Below are 18,707 nucleotides of genomic sequence, written 5' to 3'. Positions count from 1 at the left end.
CATAATAAAGTATGAGTTAAACCAATTAGTAAAGGTGGATTAGATTAGATTCAATCTTTGTCATTTTTGTTACTATCCTTTTAAATTAATTTTTGTACCTTTAAACAAGAAGGACTTGTTGAAGTACTTTTTGTCCAAAGCGCATCTTTATATTGAAAACTAGCAGATCTCCAGTGGCATTGCTCACTGTGAATTGGTCGTTACGTTGTTACAAGGCATGCTGGGTGTGGGAGTGGGGTAAGGATTTGGATGGAAGTTTGTAAATTATCTGCTCAGAGACAGTGAAGTAAATGTTTTTGATTGGTTCCTGGAAAATAAGTAGTGATTTCCTTCTCCATTGCAGTAGAAAAATTAATGTGTTCTCCTCGTTTACCACAGTTACTTAAATAAATAAATCTCTGCACATCTCACAGAAAGGAAATAGCTCCTTACCTAAGATATCGAATGGGCATTCTGTCTCATCTGTTTAGGCTGTAGCTTTTTATATTAACAGTCAAGAAATATAAGAACTCCATGAAAAGATTAAATTCATTTGCATCTTTCCGTCTGTACTTAATATTGCTGCATTATAATCAGTGTTACTAAAACCTTCTGTTTAAATAAACATTTAAAATTAGGGATTTTATTCAGATACTTCCTTCAAACTTAAATAATGGCTGCAGTAAGGTACTGCAACCATATTAAACCAATAATTAAATACCTTATTGATATTGAATGCCACAAATTTTGTTGCAATGACTGAGAAGTGAGCAATACCGTTCTGCAATGGTAAGTCCTTGGTCACAGCACAAAGCATGTTTTGTAGACAAACCCCGCCAGCAGTTATGAAATACAAAATGGGCATAATTGGGGTTCCCAGCCATATGACAATGTCACAGCAAAGATTGCAAACCTGGGCGGATGTAATGGACAGGGTGAATGCAATTTTCAGGATCCATCATAATTTGGAGATGCATAGTGTTCTTTAGTGTTGATGTAAAGGAGCAAGGTCTACCATATATGACATCTAAGTACCATGTCAGCTGTTCGAGCACCATAAGTGATTTGCAAATATCCAGCTCAGGAAACTGTTAAAGAACCTTTGAGCGCAGTGCAAAAGCTGCAGGTAAGTATGTGAAATAAGAGCATGTCCTTCTGGCATGCAGCACCTATAACCAGACAAGCAAAATATATGGGACTCGGAAGGGAATGCAGAAGAGTTACAGCAGAGAAGATTCATCAGGATCCTAGAACTACTTAGGATGGTACAGTAAAAACAGCACAGGAGCAGCCAAGCTGACGTAGGCACAAGGCTAAAGCTATCCATGGACATAGCATGTTATACACATCATAAATTCTGGTTCTTCCTTCCTTTACAAGGGAAGCTAATTTTCAATAGAAAAGGGCACCAATTTGCTGGAGGTATATTGGGCAATAACCCCCTATGAAAAGGTTATTATGGGCATTCAGCTGAGTACTGAGGCTCTGGATGGAGTAGGTGATGAGGAATTCAGGAAAAGTGCAGTGTCTGGTTTGGACCATTTTATTCACATACCGTAGAGTAAATTTTGTCTCACACCACTGGTATGACCTTGCACTCTGCAGGTTCATGTCAGAAAGTTGGGTGCTGGACCTTGCACACCCAATTAATACCATGCATAATCTTATAACCAACATTTTAGGGCAATATGAAGCCATGTTACCATCATTTAAATCCAATAATAAATTTCACTGCTACAAATTTTATGATTGAGCAGCCCTAACAGCAGTTGTTCTTCAGTTGTGTTTTCCACTCAAGAAATGCATGCCATGCGGCTTAGGCACAATGAAAGACTGTGGGGGTAATTTTGACTTTGGGTGATAGTGTAAGATGGGTGATTTTAATTCAGCTGGCCATTATACATCTCTCCCGATTTTCATTACCAATGATGCATCAGCAGGCTACGCTTCCCCCCAACTGGGGAGATATGTCAGCTGTTGGCTGAAAACCTATAGCCCATTTCTAACAGGAGAACAGCACCAAAGTAACCAGTGCCTTGAATTTTTTTGCAGTTAGATCTTTCCAGGCAGCATCTGATGACCTCTGTCATGTTCGTCAAGCAGCAGCTCATCATTGCATAAAAAAAGTTACCAATGCTCTCTTCAGGCAGACCATGTAATTAATTTCCTTGTCAGTGTAACTAGCTAAATAGAGACCAAGCATTCCAATTTCTACATACTTGGAGTTCCCACAGGTGCAAGGAGCAACTCAAAAGCTCCATATGAGAATCCCCTTATATTTATGAACAGGAAATGCTATCATTCCATTAATGTGTAGCTGGTGTGCGTTGCCACTTGCCTTATCCTGCACGTTAATGCCATGAAGCTGTCAAAATGATTTCATCATGTACCAATCGACCATACCAGCCTTGACAACTCAAATCAATGTATCAGGGTGGTTGATTGGCAGTCAGGACTATCGCCTGCTATCATGGTTTATGACTCTAGCAAAGCTGTTGCAGACCGAGGGAGATAGCAGATATAATGAGGCTCAAGGCACTACAAAAAGTGTGATAGAGTGGACTACAAACATTCTGGGGGTAATTTTAACCTCCCAAGAAAGGGTGGGAGGTTAAAATAATAGCTTCTTGGAGCGGCACCGCGTCCCGGCTCCAATACACCCACTTCCGAGTTTGACCCATGGTATGTTTGGAGGCACACGCACAACAGACACAACGGAAGTCCCGCCCCCACTTAAAGTCGGTGGGGCGATACTTAAAGGGGCAATGTTCCTCATTGAAATCGTTGAGGTGCTTAAGTTTTTCTAAATTACAAAAGTTGAATGGACCTTACCAGCTCGGGTGTCCCATCGCCTCTGATTCATGTCAGGTGAAAGCAGGCGGAAAGGGCCGGATCCGTGAGGTGAGTGCCTTTATTGCACTGCTTGTGGGTCCGGAGGAGCAGGAGTGCTTTTTCCAAGCCCAACAAGCTCACCTGGCACGACGTAACCCAGCAATCGGCCCCATGCTATAATCTGTTGATTAAATGTGATGTTTTTTCCTCAATTTAAAGTGCACTTGAGAAGCACTATAGAAATACAAATTATTGTTATAATCTTTACATCAGTGCTTTTTAAATTAATGCCAGAGCAGTATATGGCATTAGTCACCTTGGCACATCTTAATTGATACTGGATGCCAATCAGATTTTCCCGAACCTATTGTTCGTTCTCAGAATGAGAATGGCCATGTGGTTGATAGTGAGGAAGAAAACTGTAGCTTGCAAGAAGATATCAATGGACAGGTCAGGTGGGCAGAATAGTGGCAAATGGAATTCAATCCAGAGAAGCGTGAGGTAATGCATTTGGGCATGGCAAACAAGGCAAGGAAGTACACAATAAATGGGAGGATACTGAGAGGTGTAGAGGAACAAAGGGACCTTGGAGTGCATGTCCACAGATCCCTGAAGGTAGCAGGACAGTTAGATTAGGTGGTTAAAAAGGCATATGGGATACTTTCCTTTATTAGCCGAGGCACAGAATATAGGTGCAGGGAGGTTATGCTAGAACTATATAAAACATTGGTTAGTCCGCAGCTCGAGTACTGCTTACAGTTCTGGACACCAAATTACAAAAAAGATGTGATTGCACTAGAGAGGGTACGGAGGAGATTTACGAGGATGTTGTCAGGGCTGGAGAGTTTTAGCTATGAGAAAAGATTGGATAGGCTGGGGTTGTTTTCTTTGGAACAAAGGAGGCTGAGGGAAGATTTAATTGAGGTATATAAAATTATGACCGGACTAGATAGAGTGGATAGAGAGGACCTATTTCCCTTAACAGAGGGGTCAGTGACCAGGGGGCATAGATTTAAAGTAATTGGTAGAAGGATTAAGAGGAGAAACTTTTTCACCCAGAGGGTGGTAGGGATCTGGAACTCACTGCCTGAAAGGTGGTGGAGGCAGAAACCCTCAACTCATTTAAAAAGTTCTTGGATGTGCACTTGAAGTGCCGTAACCTGCAGGGCTACGGACCAAGTGCTGGAAATTGGGATTAAGCCAAATAGTTCATTTTTGGCCGGCACAGACATGGCCTCCTTCTGTGCCATAACTTTTGATGATTCTATGATGGCAGCTAGCATAGAATAACCTTAAGCGTTTCAGTGCAGTTGCTGGGTTTGGTGAAAACCTCATCCCCTCAATGCCAGCTTTGAGCTGGATTTAAAGGCTACAGGTCCCCAAGCCCCTTAAGTATGCGGAAATGGTAAAATGACCCTAATTAGATCTTTCTCCCAGTTATGAGCATAACCAATATTTTTTTCTGAAAGATTTATCAACCTATCTGAAATTGGAATCACACATTAAAAACTTGTGTCCCCAGCGGATAAAGACCTGGGCCCATGTATCTCGGCTGTCCTTGGGTGTCACTCCACTGTTAGAAAAATCTCTAACCTTCAGAATTTTGCTACAAGTTTGTTTTAAATCAGTAGCTAATTAATTCAGTAAGTCTTATATGCTTGATTAAGTTTTAAACATTAGTTTCATAGCAATATTTTAATATGGTAATAATAATATTACAAAAGAAAACAATGTTGGATATATCACAACTCACTCCAGGTAACTAGAGGGGCTCAGTCTCAAATTTCATGTTTTTTCCTGAATTCCTTCAGCCTATTCTGTGCCAGCAGACTGCACTCTCATTATACAATAATTTGGGTTGCTATAGTCAGTAAAAGTGCAAGGCCATAAAAAGACAACCATGGAGCTGTGAGCAGTTATAACATTTTCTAGTTTACTTCTGTGGTTGCATCTTCCAATATTCCTGCTTGTTTCCATGTTCTGTAAACAACACAGGTCACCATATGATAGCCCTGTTTCAATTTTGCTGTCATATATATCATGGATACCATGTTTGGCCTTTAGCAAACTGCAATTAAGAAAGAAATCATGACAGAGACAAACATTTATACACAAGTAAGATTTTCACTCGGTCTTGGGTGTAGATCTCTTGCACTGATTTGCTCTGTATCCTTCTCCATCACAAAGACCACCTACTTCCACCTCAGTAACATCAACTACCTCTGCCCCTACTTCAGCTCATCTACCACTGAAACCCTTACCTATGATTTTGTCATCTAAGCTCTGCAGTCCTGCCACATCCAGTCATGAATGTTGGTGGACAATTAAACAACTAACGGGAGGAGGAGGCTCCGTGAACATCCCCATCCTCAATGATGGCAGAGTCCAGCATGTGAGTGCAAAAGACAAGGCTGAAGCATTTGCAACCATCTTCCGCCAGAAGTGCCGAGTGGATCATCCATCTCGGCCTCCTCCTGATATCCCCACCATCACAGAAGCCAGTCTTCGGCCAATTCAATTCACTCCATGTGATATCAAGAAATGGCTGAGTGCACTGGATACAACAAAGGCTATGGGCCCTGACAACATCCTGGCTGTGGTGCTGAAGACTTGTGCTCCAGAACTAGCTGCCCCTCTAGCCAAACTGTTCCAGTACAGCTACAACACTGCATCTACCCGACAATGTGGAAAATTGCCCAGGTATGTCCTGTTCACAAAAAGCAGGACAAATCCAATCCAGCCAATTACCGCCCCATCAGTCTCCTCTCAATCATCAGCAAAGCGATGGAAGGTGTCGTCGACAGTGCTATCAAGCAGCACTTACCAATAACCTGCACACTGATGCTCAGTTTGGTTTCTGCCAGGACCACTCGGCTCCAGACCTCATTACAGCCTCAGTCCAAACGTGGACAAAAGGGCTGAATTCCAGAGGTGAGGTGAGAGTGACTGCCCTTGACATCAAGGCAGCATTTGACTGAGTGTGGCGCCAAGGAGCCCTAGTAAAATTGAAGTCAATGGGAATCAGGGGGAAAACTCTCCAGTGGCTGGAGTCATACCTAGCACAAAGGAAAATGGTAGTGGTTATTGGAAGCCAATCATCTCAGCCCCAGAACATTGCTGCAGGATTTCCTCAGGGCAGTGTCCTTGACCCAACCATCTTCAGCTGCTTCATCAATGACCTTCCCTCCAAAGGTCAGAAATGGGGCTGTTTGCTGATGATGGCACAGTGTTCAGTTCTATTTGCAACCCCTCAGACAATGAAGCAGTCCGTGCCCGCATGCAGCAAGACCTGGACAACATCCAGGCTTGGGCTGATAAGTGGCAAGTAACATTCGTGCCAGGCAATGACCATCTCCAACAAGAGAGAGTCTAACCACCTCCCCTTGACGTTCAATGGCATTACCATTGCTGAATCCCTCACCATCAACATCCTGGGGTCACCATTGACCAGAAACTTAACTGGACCAGCCACATAAATACTGTGGCTACAAGAGCAGGTCAGAGGCTGGGTATTCTGCAGCGAGTGACTAACCTCCTACCTCCCCAAAGCCTTTCCACCATCAATAAGGCACAAGTCAGGAGTGTGATGGAATACTCTCCACTTGCCTGGATGAGTGCAGCTCCAACAACACTCAAGAAGCTCAACACCATCCAGGACAAAGTAGCCCGCTTGATTGGCACCCCATCCACCACCCTAAACACTCACTCCCTTCACCACCGGCGCACTGTGGCTGCAGTGTGTATCATCCACAGGATGCACTGCAGCAACTTGCCAAGGCTTCTTCGACAGCACCTCCCAAACCCGCGACCTCTACCACCTAGAAGGACAAGGGCAGCAGGCACATGGGAACAACACCACCTGCACGTTCCTCTCCAAGTCACACACCATCCCGACTTGGAAATATATCGCCATTCCTTCATCGGCGCTGGGTCAAAATCCTGGAACTACCTACCTAACAGCATTGTGGGAGAACCTTCACCACACGGACTGCGGCGGTTCAAGAAGGCGGCTCACCACCACCTTCTCCTAAAGGGTAATTAGTGATGGGCAAAAAATGCTGGCCTTGTCAGCAACGCCCACATCCCATGAACGAATAAAAAAAAAACTTAACTATTTCAAAGCTCTCCTGGCTGTTCTCCTGTCCTCCACCCTGCATAAACTTCAGCTTATCCAAAACTCTGCTGCCCATACCCTATCCCACACCATGTCCCACTCATCTATCCTCACGCTCACCCTGTCCTCACTGATCGACACTGGCTCCCAGTTCCCCAACACCTCAAATTCGAAGTTCTCACCCCTTCCTACCTCTGTAACCTCTTCCAGGCCTACAACCAATCCCCCTTCCCAAACTCTCCATTCCTTTTGACTCTGGCCTCTTGTGTATTCCCCTTCTTTTGCCCCATCATTGGTCCCATGATCTGGAGTTCCCTCCCTGAATCCCTCAGTGATAGAGCCTAAATTAGCTGTGTGTATGGCCAGTTGGAACTCTTTCCATCTGCTGCTCCATCTGTAGGTTTTCAATTCCAATCGTTTGAATCACCTAATGAAAAGCAGTGCTAGTACAAAACTAACGTTTGTATTTGCTAGTGTTGGTCAGAAGAGCTTTACACTCTAGGGTGACAGGAATTATTTCAAATGGTCTGTTGGAAGAATGATGCTTAGGGAAAAAAATGTTAAGATTAGAGAAAGAGGAGAAGTAAATGCTAGACAAAAAGAACAAAGAAAACAAGCACGTGGAAAGTGGTGAAGCAGTGGATGGAGCAGGAAAACTAACGCAGCAGGCTGACTATTTAGTGAATGGACCAGAATTAACTCTTTCAGAATATGATAGACCTTTTCCTCTTCGCTCTCACCCACAATATTGACCACTAACTAAAACCCAACACTGCACTCGGGCAACAACTTACATGTTAATAGATGGAAAAGGAACACCAAACACTTCTAATATGTTGCTAGGTATGATGATTTTGGCTTGTAGCATAATAAATATAGTTCTGCAAATACCAGCACAGTAGCTAATGGGACATTTCCTGTTCATCCCAAATAATGTTAATAGTTTTGTTGTGGTTTGACTAGAGTCTAACTATTGTAACTATACAAGTTGTCAAAAGAGATTAAGTACTCTGTTTTATTGAACCATGTCCTGATCTATTTATGATTAAAAAGGCAACTACTGTGGCAGAAATAACTAATTAATGCACTTAATTCTTTTAAACTTCCTATTACTGGAATCTAAACTCCATTTAGATATTCTTGTAACAAAAAAAATCATTCATTAGAATCAACACTTGACATTCAGAGAATCATCTTGACATTTCAAGATTACAACAAAAAAACCTTTGAGCAAAGCAGGGCAAGTGCAAATGCTTTGGCTTTTAATTTGCATCAGCATTAGTGATATATATTACTGACACGTGATGCAAAGTACAAAATTGCTTTTTATGTGCAGTGCATTCTAAGAACTTCCTGTTCTTCAACACACAATTGTGTTCAAAGTTCAGTGAATTCCCATTTTCTCAATGAGTGACAGTGATCCTTTTGTTTCTTTTTAATCAATGTATTTTATGCATAGTGCAAACACTTAAAAGGGTCACTTTATTACAACACTGCCCCACACACACTTCTATTGACTAGTGTGAGGGAAATAGAAAAGGCATCTTGCTCCGTACAGGGATGACTTTATTTGCACATGTGTACCCTGTTACTTTCAGTGGAAGAGTAAAGCAGAAAAGTGATCCTTCCTGTGACCAATATTTATCTCTCAATTAACATAATTAAAACAGGTTATCTGCTTATTGCTGTTTGTGGGACCTTGCTGTGTGCGCCTACATTACAACAGTGAGTATTCTTGAAAAGTACTTTATTGGCTGTAAAATGCTGTGGGATGTCCTGAGGTTGCTTCCTTACTTCCTTCCTCCCTCCCTCCCTTCCCTCCTACCTGCTCACTGTCAATTTCAACCCATCCCTCTCCTCACTCACTCTATTTGTGCCTCTAAGTTTCAGAATAGTGGTCTTAAGCAGTAGCATTGTGAGAGTCTCATTCTTGCAGTGACACCTTTCACTGCAAAAGTATGGCCAATGGGTCTTTCAGCACAACAGCCAAAAAGTGAAAGTTACAAGCAGTTCTGCAGCACATAAGGGGGGAGGGGGGACTGAGAATGCACATTGCATAAGGAGGGAGGGGCATTTAACCCTGACAGCAAATGAGAGGATGGGAATAGGGTACAATATTCATGGACTAAAATGCAAAATCATTTTGTCAGCTATTGTTATGGATATCTCTTTCGTTTGCTCTCTGTACAACCCAAAATATTAAGTTGAAGAGGATAGTGATCATTGTGTGAAGTTCAGTCATGGGATAGGACCATTCTTCTGCTGAGAAAGTCTGTGCCCCATTTTCTGTGCTTAACAAATCTTAGATTTACAGTAATGAAGAAAATAATGGCACTAAAGAGTGACAAATCCCCAGGTCCAAATGGTTTCCATCCCAGGGTTTTAAAGGAAGTAGGTGAGAACATTGCAGATGCCCTAACTATAATCTTCCAAAGTTCTCTCGATTCAGGAACCATTCCTTTAGATTGGAAAATTGCACACATTATTTAAGAAAGGTAAGAGAGGGAACCCAGGGAATTATAGACCAGTTAGCCTAACATCTGTTGTCAGGAAATTACTAGAGTCTATAATTAAGGATAGAGTGACTGAACACCTTAAACATTTTCAGCTGATCAGAGAGCCAGCATGGATTTATAAAGGGTAGGTCATACCTGACGAACCTGACTGAATTTTTTGAAGAGGTGACTAAAGTAGTGGACGGGGAATGTCTATGGATGTTGTTTATATGGACTTCCAGAAGGCGTTTGATAAAGTCCCTCATAAGAGACTGTTAGCTAAAATTGAAGCTCATGGAATTGAGGGCAAATTATTGACATGGTTAGGAAATTGGCTGAGTGGCAGGAGACAGAGAGTAGGGATAATGGACAAGTACTCAAATTGGAAGGGTGTGATTAGTGGTGTCCCACAGGGATCTGTGTGGGGCCTCAACTATTCACTGTATTTATTAATGACTTAGATGACTGGATGGAGAGCCACACATACAAGTTTGCTGATGACACAAAGATAGGCAACACTGTAAGCAGTGTGGATGGAAGCATAAAATTACAGAGATCTATTAATAGATTAAGTGAATGGGCAAAACTGTGGTAAATGGATATCAAAGTAGGCAAGCGTTAGGTCATCCACTTTGGACCGAAAAAGGATAGATCAGAGTACTTTCTAAATGGTGCAAAGCTTGAAATAGTGGAGGTCCAAAGAGACTTGGGGGCCCATGTACACAGATCATTAAACTGTCATGGACAGGTACAGAAAATAATCAAAAAGGCTAATGGAATGCTGGGCTTTATATCTGGAGGATAGAATACAAGGGGGAAGAAATTATGCTACAGTTATACAAAGGTTAGACTACACATGGAGTACTGTGTTCAGTTCTGGGTACTGCACCTTGGGAAGGATTTATTGGCCTTGGAGGGAGTGCAGCGTAAATTTACTAGAACTGGACTCCAAGGATTAAATTACGAGGAGAGATTACACAAACTAAGCTTGTATTCCCTGGAATTTAGTAGATTAAAAGATGATTTGATTGAAGTTTTCAAGATATTAAAGGGAACTGATAGGGTAGATAGAGAGAAACGATTTCCACTGGTTGGGCAATCTAGGATTAGGGAACATAGCCTAAAAATTAGAGCCAGGACTTTCAGGAGTGAAGTTAGGAAACAGTTCTACACGCAAACGGTGGTAGAAGTTTGGAACTTTCTTCCGCAAACGGCAGTTGATGCTAGCTCAATTGTTAATTTAAAATCTGAGATTGATAGATTTTTGTTAACCGAAGATATTAAGGGATATGGGGCTAAGACGAGTATATGAGTTGGGTCACAGATGAGCCGTGATCTCATTGAATGGAACAGGCTTGAGGGGCTAAATGGCCTACTCCTGTTCCTACGATCCTAGATAGCAAATTGGTTAAATGTTGTGCTTTCTGCTCCAGTGCCCTCTTTCTGGGGCATACAAGTACAGAGATCTGGGGTAGGATTTTGTGCTGAGTTATGCTGGCCCCCTGGCTGGAAATTGCTCCAGGAGCCAGCTCCCATAGCAGTGGCAGATTTTCCACTGGAAGTGATGAGGGATGTTAATACATCCACCAGAGTTTGGGCATGCAAATGACAGGAACACATCATCCAACATATTTCCTGTCTAAATTTTAACAGCCCTGCAGGGAACTGAATTAATTTTATCACAGGGTCAAAATGGCAAGGCTGGAGCAGCAGTGGGAATGGGGCTGTAAGTGCCAGACTGAGATTTTCTGAGTGCTTCCGCACTTGAAAATTGCCCCAGTTGAGTTTGACTTGGGGGTTATGAATTTCATAACGTATGTAGGCATTTCCTGGTAAGACTGTAGTGTCTCTTAATATGCTTTTCAAGAACTAGTTGGTTAAAGGCTAATGTCCTTAGTTGTTTTTCGATCATGTTATGGCAGAAATATCCTATTTGTATATTGAGGCTGAACATTCAAAGCTACAGCATAAAGCTCACAGATTAATTGGAGTGTAGACCAGAAGCAATGTACAATATTTTATAAATGATCCTAAAAAAACGTGCATAACCTCCAGCCTCAGAGAAATACACCTTCTGCACCACTGGGATTTTTTGAAGCTTTTATGGTTTCTCTATAGTAATTTGTTTTTATTACTGCCAAGTAGCATTGTGCTGTAGACTAACCCCAAATGTTCAAATTCATTTGACTTTGGATTGTTACCAAATGTCAGAGAGGGACCTCCACCCATTGTCTAAGTTAGGTTTGATTCTCTTTTTAAAACCTTTTAGCGAATTTTTTGCTTGGTAAAGTAAGGAATGTTAGTGATGGGGAATGGAAAACTTGTCACATCAACACCAAGCAAGTCAGATAAATTCATAATAAAGCATCTACCCAAAAAAAGATAACTCAGCCACTAACAAGTTACATTCTGTAGCATTTCTCATGTAAAAGAAGGCTTCTCAGAGCTTAACAAAGTGGAAAAGTTGGGCACAGAGGTGGGCAAACAAGAAAAATCTATGGTGGGGAGCAGCTGAAGGTATAGTTGAAGGAAAGGTTAGGAGGCTTTTGAAAGCAGGGAAATGGCATAACAAAATGGTTTTGGGAAAGAATGGCAGAGGACAGGTGCAATAACTAAAAGAAAGGCTTCCAATGAAGTGGGAAGCGAGGAACATATGGGTCATATGACTAAGAAGGTGGAGTGAGGTAGTGGAGGGATTTCAAAATGAGGGTGAGCATCCTGAATTCAATTTGTTGGAACATCAGTATCCAGTGGAGTACAACCAACAAGGAAAACAACAGAAACTTGTGTCACCTTTAATGTACAAAATGCACCAAGGTGTTTACAGAGGAAAAGCACATGTCAAGCAGTAACAGAAAACAGAGAGATTAAAAAAAACTTGCTTTTATATAGCGCCATTCATAACCTCAGGACGTCCCAAAGTTCTTCACAGCCAACGAACTACTTTTGAATTGGTCACTGTTGTAGTGTAGGAAATGCGGCAGCCAATTTGCACACAGCAAGGTCCCACCAACAGATAATCTGTTTGTGATGTTGGTCGAGGGATAAATATTGGCCAGGACACTGGGGTGAACTCACCTGCTTTACTTCGAAATAGTGCCATGGGTTCTTTTACATCCACCTGAGAGGGCAGACGGGGCCCCGGTTTAACGTCACTTCCAAAAAACAGCACCTCCGACAGTGCAACACTCCCTCAGTAGTGCACTGGAGTGTCAGCCCAGATTATGTGCTCATGTCTCTAGACTGGAACTTGAACCCACAACCTTCTGACTCCGAGGTGAGAATGCAACCACTGAGCTCCTGCTAACACCGATAGTGGAGGAGAATGGAATGCTCAATGGTGTCAAAGACAGCAGAGAAGTTAAGGAGTGACAGAGTTAGGGTACTAAGTATGGTGTGATAAGATATATGCAATTTATGGGTTTATTAAGTAATTGAAAGACAAAGTAGCTTCCATTCTAAAAAGGCAAAATTTATTTAGTGATCCAGAGGTAGCTTTGTACATAATATTTAAGGTATTTTTCCTTAAAATCAGTCATTTGGATATCTTGTCTTGAACAAAACTCTGGGATGAACAGGAAAAAAAATTGCAGCTCTCAATGTCAGCAAAAATGTTTCCATGGTAAAGAGACTGTCCCCTCCCCAAGTACCAGCTTTTTATTTATCAAAATATTGCCTTTTGTCCTACTGTGGGTGCTATAGTTCCAGTAAAGGTATTTAGGCACATTGAGGAAGGCAATATGTAAGTTTGAGTAGGTATTGTATATGGAGGCAAATACGCAGCTATGTTCTGTTGCTCATTAAAAGAGTTAGGTTTCTGCATACTTGATAATCTCTGGACTCAACTCAATCAATGAAAAATAATTTGTGCACCATAATTGTGCTTTTAAGACATAAAAGATGCATTTAGTCAAAGCATTTATCACTTGTCGAATGGTGACATGCCCTGCAGAGGAGAAAGCAATATTTACTAAGTGCTGCAAGGTGATACATGCTTTGAATTAATGCTTTCTTTGTGTATAATAAGTATATTTATAGCACAAATTATGTTTGGAAGGGATATTTATGAACTGAGTGCAAATATCTATTTGCAATCTGTATACTGTTAGGATTGGTCACATCCCAGTAAATCTTAGCAACTATAATATTGCACAAGACCTAAAGATTCACGCTTGTTACCATTCTCTTTTTTTGCAAAACTATCAAATGGGAAAAAAAATGGACAGGCAATTGTAGTGAATTTCTGTTACAACATGTGAAATTTATTTATCTGCAACTGAACATCTCTGCATTCAAATCCTGGTTATATTCTAGTGCCCCTTCTGGCGGCTGGATGGTCGGATTTTGTTGCTAAAAGAAATCTTCAAAATCATCTATGTCCTTAAGTACTTCTGTAGTTTTAGGATGCAGAATTGCTTCAATATCGGATGCACTGTCATCAGATTCACCCCAAAACGCTGTAAGAATAAGAGACAACACCTTTATTTACTGAAGGGTCAGCTTGTCCTCTCATTTTATCTACATAGCAAAATAATACATGCAACGTTTACTTCTGATCTTTGATCATCTTGCTTACCTAGGCTACAGAATAATAAATAAAAATAGCTGCAAATTTTTAAATGCAAAAACAGAAGATTTGCTGTTCATGAAAGCAAGCTGTTAGTGACTGTTGTTTTAACATAGCTATTCTTTGTGGCTTTGAAATGTTTCATAACACTTAAAAACTTTAATGTTAAAATCAAATGTACTGTTTAGCAGCTAAAATGCACAAAATAAAAGTCAACATTAACATGCCAATGACTCCAATGACATCAGCAGTTGCAAATTTGCAAATCATTATTCATTATTCAAGAAATGCTGGTTCGACAATGAAAGAGTATTACAACAATACTTGCAAATCAGTTTAGATTCTCATTCAATTTAGCATCTTCGGAGTATTCTCTGGTTGAAAATTTTAATTTCAAAATACATATTAATGGGCTGCATTTAATTAAAAAAAACATTGTGGCTAATTTTGATCTTTTCAAGAAAAGCTGAAAGAACTTGAATCAAGACAAAGCAAAATGGTTTTGTTTTATTTCAGTTCATTTTGTTCTTTTTGCATGGGAGTGAGGTGTGAAAGTCTAAAATTACATCCTAATATTATTCAGTGACTTAACTATCGAGTTTGTGTATTATAACATTTGTTCCATTAAGATTTGGCTTTTAACTGGGATCCCTGGCCACCATGGTTCATGAGGCAATCCCAGGGGGTCCCCAAAGTCATCAGATTTATTTCTATCACCAATTTTCTGTATTTGTTGATTCAGTATAATGTTATTTCTGTTGCTGTCTTCCAATAAAAACATTTCCTGCAATGATAATGATTTGGATAGCTGACATTGTCTCTCCGAGGTTAGACGAGGGGGTTTCCGTGAGTGTGTCAGCATTTGTAGCAGGTCTCTGGGATGGTGTTAATATTGGCAGAGGGCCCCCTATGCAGAAAAGTTTGAAAATCATTGCATTTAAAAGTGTTCCCTTTTTGGCATGATAATGCTTCAAAACTATATTATGGCTTTTCTGTGTTTTAACGGGCTCGATTTTAGGGTCGGGTTTCCTGCGGGTTTCCAGCGGGGGGGGCCCCGAAAATCCCGATGTGAGGTCACGTGACCGGATCGCGCCGCGATCCCGACCACTTCTGGGTTCCCCGATGACGTGCGGGGCTGCGTGCGTGGCCCCCGCTGGTGGGAATCCCGCAGGCAATTAAAGCCAGCGGGGTTCCACTTGAGAGTACTTACCTTGCTTGTTGAGGTCAGTTAATGAGCTGAATCAGCTGTCAAAAGAGGAAGTGTGGGATTTCACCTTCATGGCAGAGTGTTTCCCACACTGGGGGAAACAGTCTCCCTCCAACCAGGCGTGTTGCAGCCAGCAGCCTGTGGCAGGTGACAAGGTGCACTCCACGGGGGAGAGCCCTCACCCACGCAGGAGGCCACCGCGTCACATAGGGCAACCCCTGCCCCCCACCACCCCCCGCCAAGCCAGAGGACAGACCGACGCGAAACCGCAGCCCCAGTCCGAGGAACCACCCACCTACCCTGCACAACCCCTCAGACCAACACCTGCCAGATGGGTGGTGCGTGGACACCCTCGGAGGACGAACAGCATGACCAGCCCCAGCAGCCACGCAGTCCACGCGGTCCGCCGCAGAGACGTGGAGCCCCCCAACACGGTGTTGTTGCACGCCCACCTGCACAGCAGGAGGGAGGGCTACCGCAGAGAGAGACGCATCGCAGAGGGCACTACCCTCGCCACATGGTCCACAGACCGAGGCAAAGCTCCCCGGACCTCTCCGAGCAGCAGTGCACACGGAGGCGCAGATTCGCTCGACATGTAGTCGTGGAGATCTGCAGGCTCTTTCATGCCGAGCTGCTCCTGGCTGACCCCAGCACCAACTGCTTACCTGTCGCTGCCAAAGTCACCACTGCCCTCCACAACTTCTCCTCCGCATCCTTCCAGGGTGCAGCCGGCTACACCGCCGATGTCTCTCAGTGGTCTGCGCGGAAGAGCCCTGCAAATACACCTGCACCTACTCTGCAGTAACACGATGGGTGGCATCAGTGGTGGGTCCTCATAGTGATACCCAGGAGCGGGCATTATTGGACACAACAGACAGGATTCGCGGAGACATGGCAGTTGTGGTGCCAATATAATGTGTGCTGTTTGTTGCTCTGAAATTCAATATAGGTAACACCCATGGCAAACCCTCCGACACCCTTGTGCACCCCCTTCATGCTCACGAAACATTTGCCTTACGCTGCCTACTGCACATATGTGATGCATGCCCTGTGGCTGCAGCACAGGTGGTGGCATGTTGATTGAGGCTGGCCGTGAGGGAGATGCACGAGAGGGTGAGTATGGGATAGAGCCATGAGATTGTATGAGGATTGGGTCGCGTGTTAGTGGCAGGATGAGTACTGGCGAGGTGAGTAGGTGGAGGTAAGATGAGGATGGGGTTTGAGTGGGTATGAGGGGTGATGTGACAGTAGTGTTGGCGGTGCCGAAGGAGATGTGGGGTTGGGGCAGTGTTGTGGCAGATGGAGTGCAGGGGAAAGACTTCGTGTTCTCACTGAGGCTGACCTACTGAGGTCATTGCAGCGCCTCCTGCACTGTATGCAGGTGGGCGATATGTTGGTTGCGCAGGTGACCCCCTCTGCCACCTCGAGCCAGGCCTTCTTGGTGGCAGAGGCTGGCCGCTTCCTCCCGCCCGCCGGGTGGAAGATCTCTGTCTTCGCCCTCCTCCTCAACCCATCTGATGATACCTGGGGTGAGGCATCATTAAACTGGGAGCAGCCTTCCCCCTGGGCTGCTCCATGCTGAAATTTGTTCCATTGGTTGCAGCATCTGTCAGTGGAGGACTGCTCCTTTAACTAGAGAGCCTCCAGCTGACAGATCGTACTGCGCATGCGCAGCCCGCCCGACGCGCAGACCAGCAGCGTGGACCCCGGAGGAGCAGGTAATTGATTCCTATTAGTGGATTGCCTGCTACGATCGCGTGGGCAACCCACTAATTTCACCGAGCGTGTTGACCACGCTCCCGAAACCCAACCCGCCGGAAACCCGCAGGCCTGGTAACATCGAGCCCAATGAGTAAGATGCAGGTTCACTTTTGAATAAAATTTTAAAAGCTCAAATTTAGATTCCATTTTCATACGTTGGAACATGCGGTCCCACAAATGTGCAACGGGGTAAATCCAATAAAAAATTTGTTGCAGCAAAAATAATCTCAAACACAGCGCAGAGCCCAGACAGAGATTAGGAAGAAAATATATGAGGCATGCAAAAACATACTCACACAAATTCCAACAAAAACCAATACCTCATTACTGCTTACAAAACAGATTGACAACCAGTGCAAATGCAATACAAGGATACACCATTTTATAAAACAATAATTGGTTTATATATACAATAACAGATAGTCACAAGTGAGTTACAGGCTGGAATCTAATCAGAGGATTCAGGTTTATTTATAGAGTAACATATCTAGCAGGGGGTCACAAGCTGGAATCTAATCAAGGGGTTTGGGTGGTTGATATAGGGAATAACAGGTACCCAGGAGTGAGTTACAGCTGAAATATAATTAAAGGGTTTGGATGTTTCATATATAGAATAATGGATAACCAGGAGTGAGTTACAGGTTAGAATCCAATCAAGGGTTTCGGATTGTCTGTACACAGAATAACAGATACCCGAGAGTGAGTTACAGACTGGAATGTAATCGAGTGGTTCAGATGGTTTCTTTATAAAATAATAGATACCTGGGAGTGCATTACAGGCTGGAATCAAATTCAGGGTTTCAGATGGTTTATATATATATATATATATATATACATAAAGTAACAGATATATATGTATATACATAAAGTAACAGATACCCAGCATTGAGTTACAGGCTGTAATCTAACCAAGGTGTTCTGGTAGTTCATATTTAGAATTACGGAAACTTGGAGTGAATTACAGGCTGTAATCTAATTTTGGAGTTTGGGTGATTTATATATTGAATAATACATATCTGGGAATGATTTACAGGCTGGAATATAATTGAGGGGTTTAGATGGTTTATATATAGAAATACAGATACCTGGGAGTGAGTTACAATGCAGAGTAGGACTTAAGAGCAGTTTTTCAGAGTTGTGGGTAGTGGCATCCCTCAGGGTTCAGATCTGGAGTCATTTCTGTTCACTGTGTATAGAGGCAGTGATGTAAGAACAGGAGATATAGTTAATTCTTTAGAAGACCAAAGGAAACTACAAAGGGATGTTGATAAGATGGGAGAATGGGCTAAAAAGTGGCAGTTGGAATTCAATGTCAGTAAGTGTGAGGTGATGTATTTTGGTAAAAAAATGAACCGCAGTAATTATAGTTTGAATGAAAGTAGGCTCAATGCTGTGGAAAAGCAGAGGGATTCGGGGGTACAACTTCACAGAACATTAAAGGCAGAACCTTAGGTTGATAAGGTTGTAAACAAAAGCTAATAGAATTCTAGGTTTTATCTCAAAAGGTATAGAATATAAAAGCCAAGAGGTAATGATGACCCTCTATAAAACCTTAATAAGACCTCAGTTGTAGAGAACTGTCTGCAGTACTGGGCTTCACACTATAGGAAGGATATTGAGGCTTTAAAGAGGGTACAATGCAGATTCACTAGGATGCTGCTTGGTATGAGAAATATAAATATGAAGAAAGACTTGAAAATTTTTTTTTTTTTTGTTAGAATAGTGCAGATTATAGGACAATATAATAGATGT

General features: G+C 42.6%; 1 protein-coding gene across 2 annotated transcripts in view; it reads right to left on the bottom strand.

Annotated features, from left to right (window-relative positions):
• Positions 1–13,660: 13,660 nt before the first annotated feature.
• The window catches only part of kiz (kizuna centrosomal protein), a 184,341-nt gene continuing 179,294 nt past the window's right edge, over positions 13,661–18,707 (bottom strand). Inside the window, exon 14 of one of the 2 annotated variants that reach the window (XM_067988390.1) lies at positions 13,661–13,877. In XM_067988390.1, the coding sequence (XP_067844491.1) occupies positions 13,771–13,877 (107 nt within the window). In that variant the 3' untranslated portion in view covers positions 13,661–13,770. The remainder of the gene's footprint in view (positions 13,878–18,707) is intronic. The other variant, XR_010963565.1, reaches the window with a different exon arrangement.

The sequence above is a fragment of the Heptranchias perlo genome, chromosome 8 (assembly GCF_035084215.1).
Source record: "Heptranchias perlo isolate sHepPer1 chromosome 8, sHepPer1.hap1, whole genome shotgun sequence".
Taxonomy (NCBI): domain Eukaryota; kingdom Metazoa; phylum Chordata; class Chondrichthyes; order Hexanchiformes; family Hexanchidae; genus Heptranchias; species Heptranchias perlo.
Note: the sequence above shows the minus strand (reverse complement) of the source record. Positions and strands in the feature narration are given on the sequence as shown.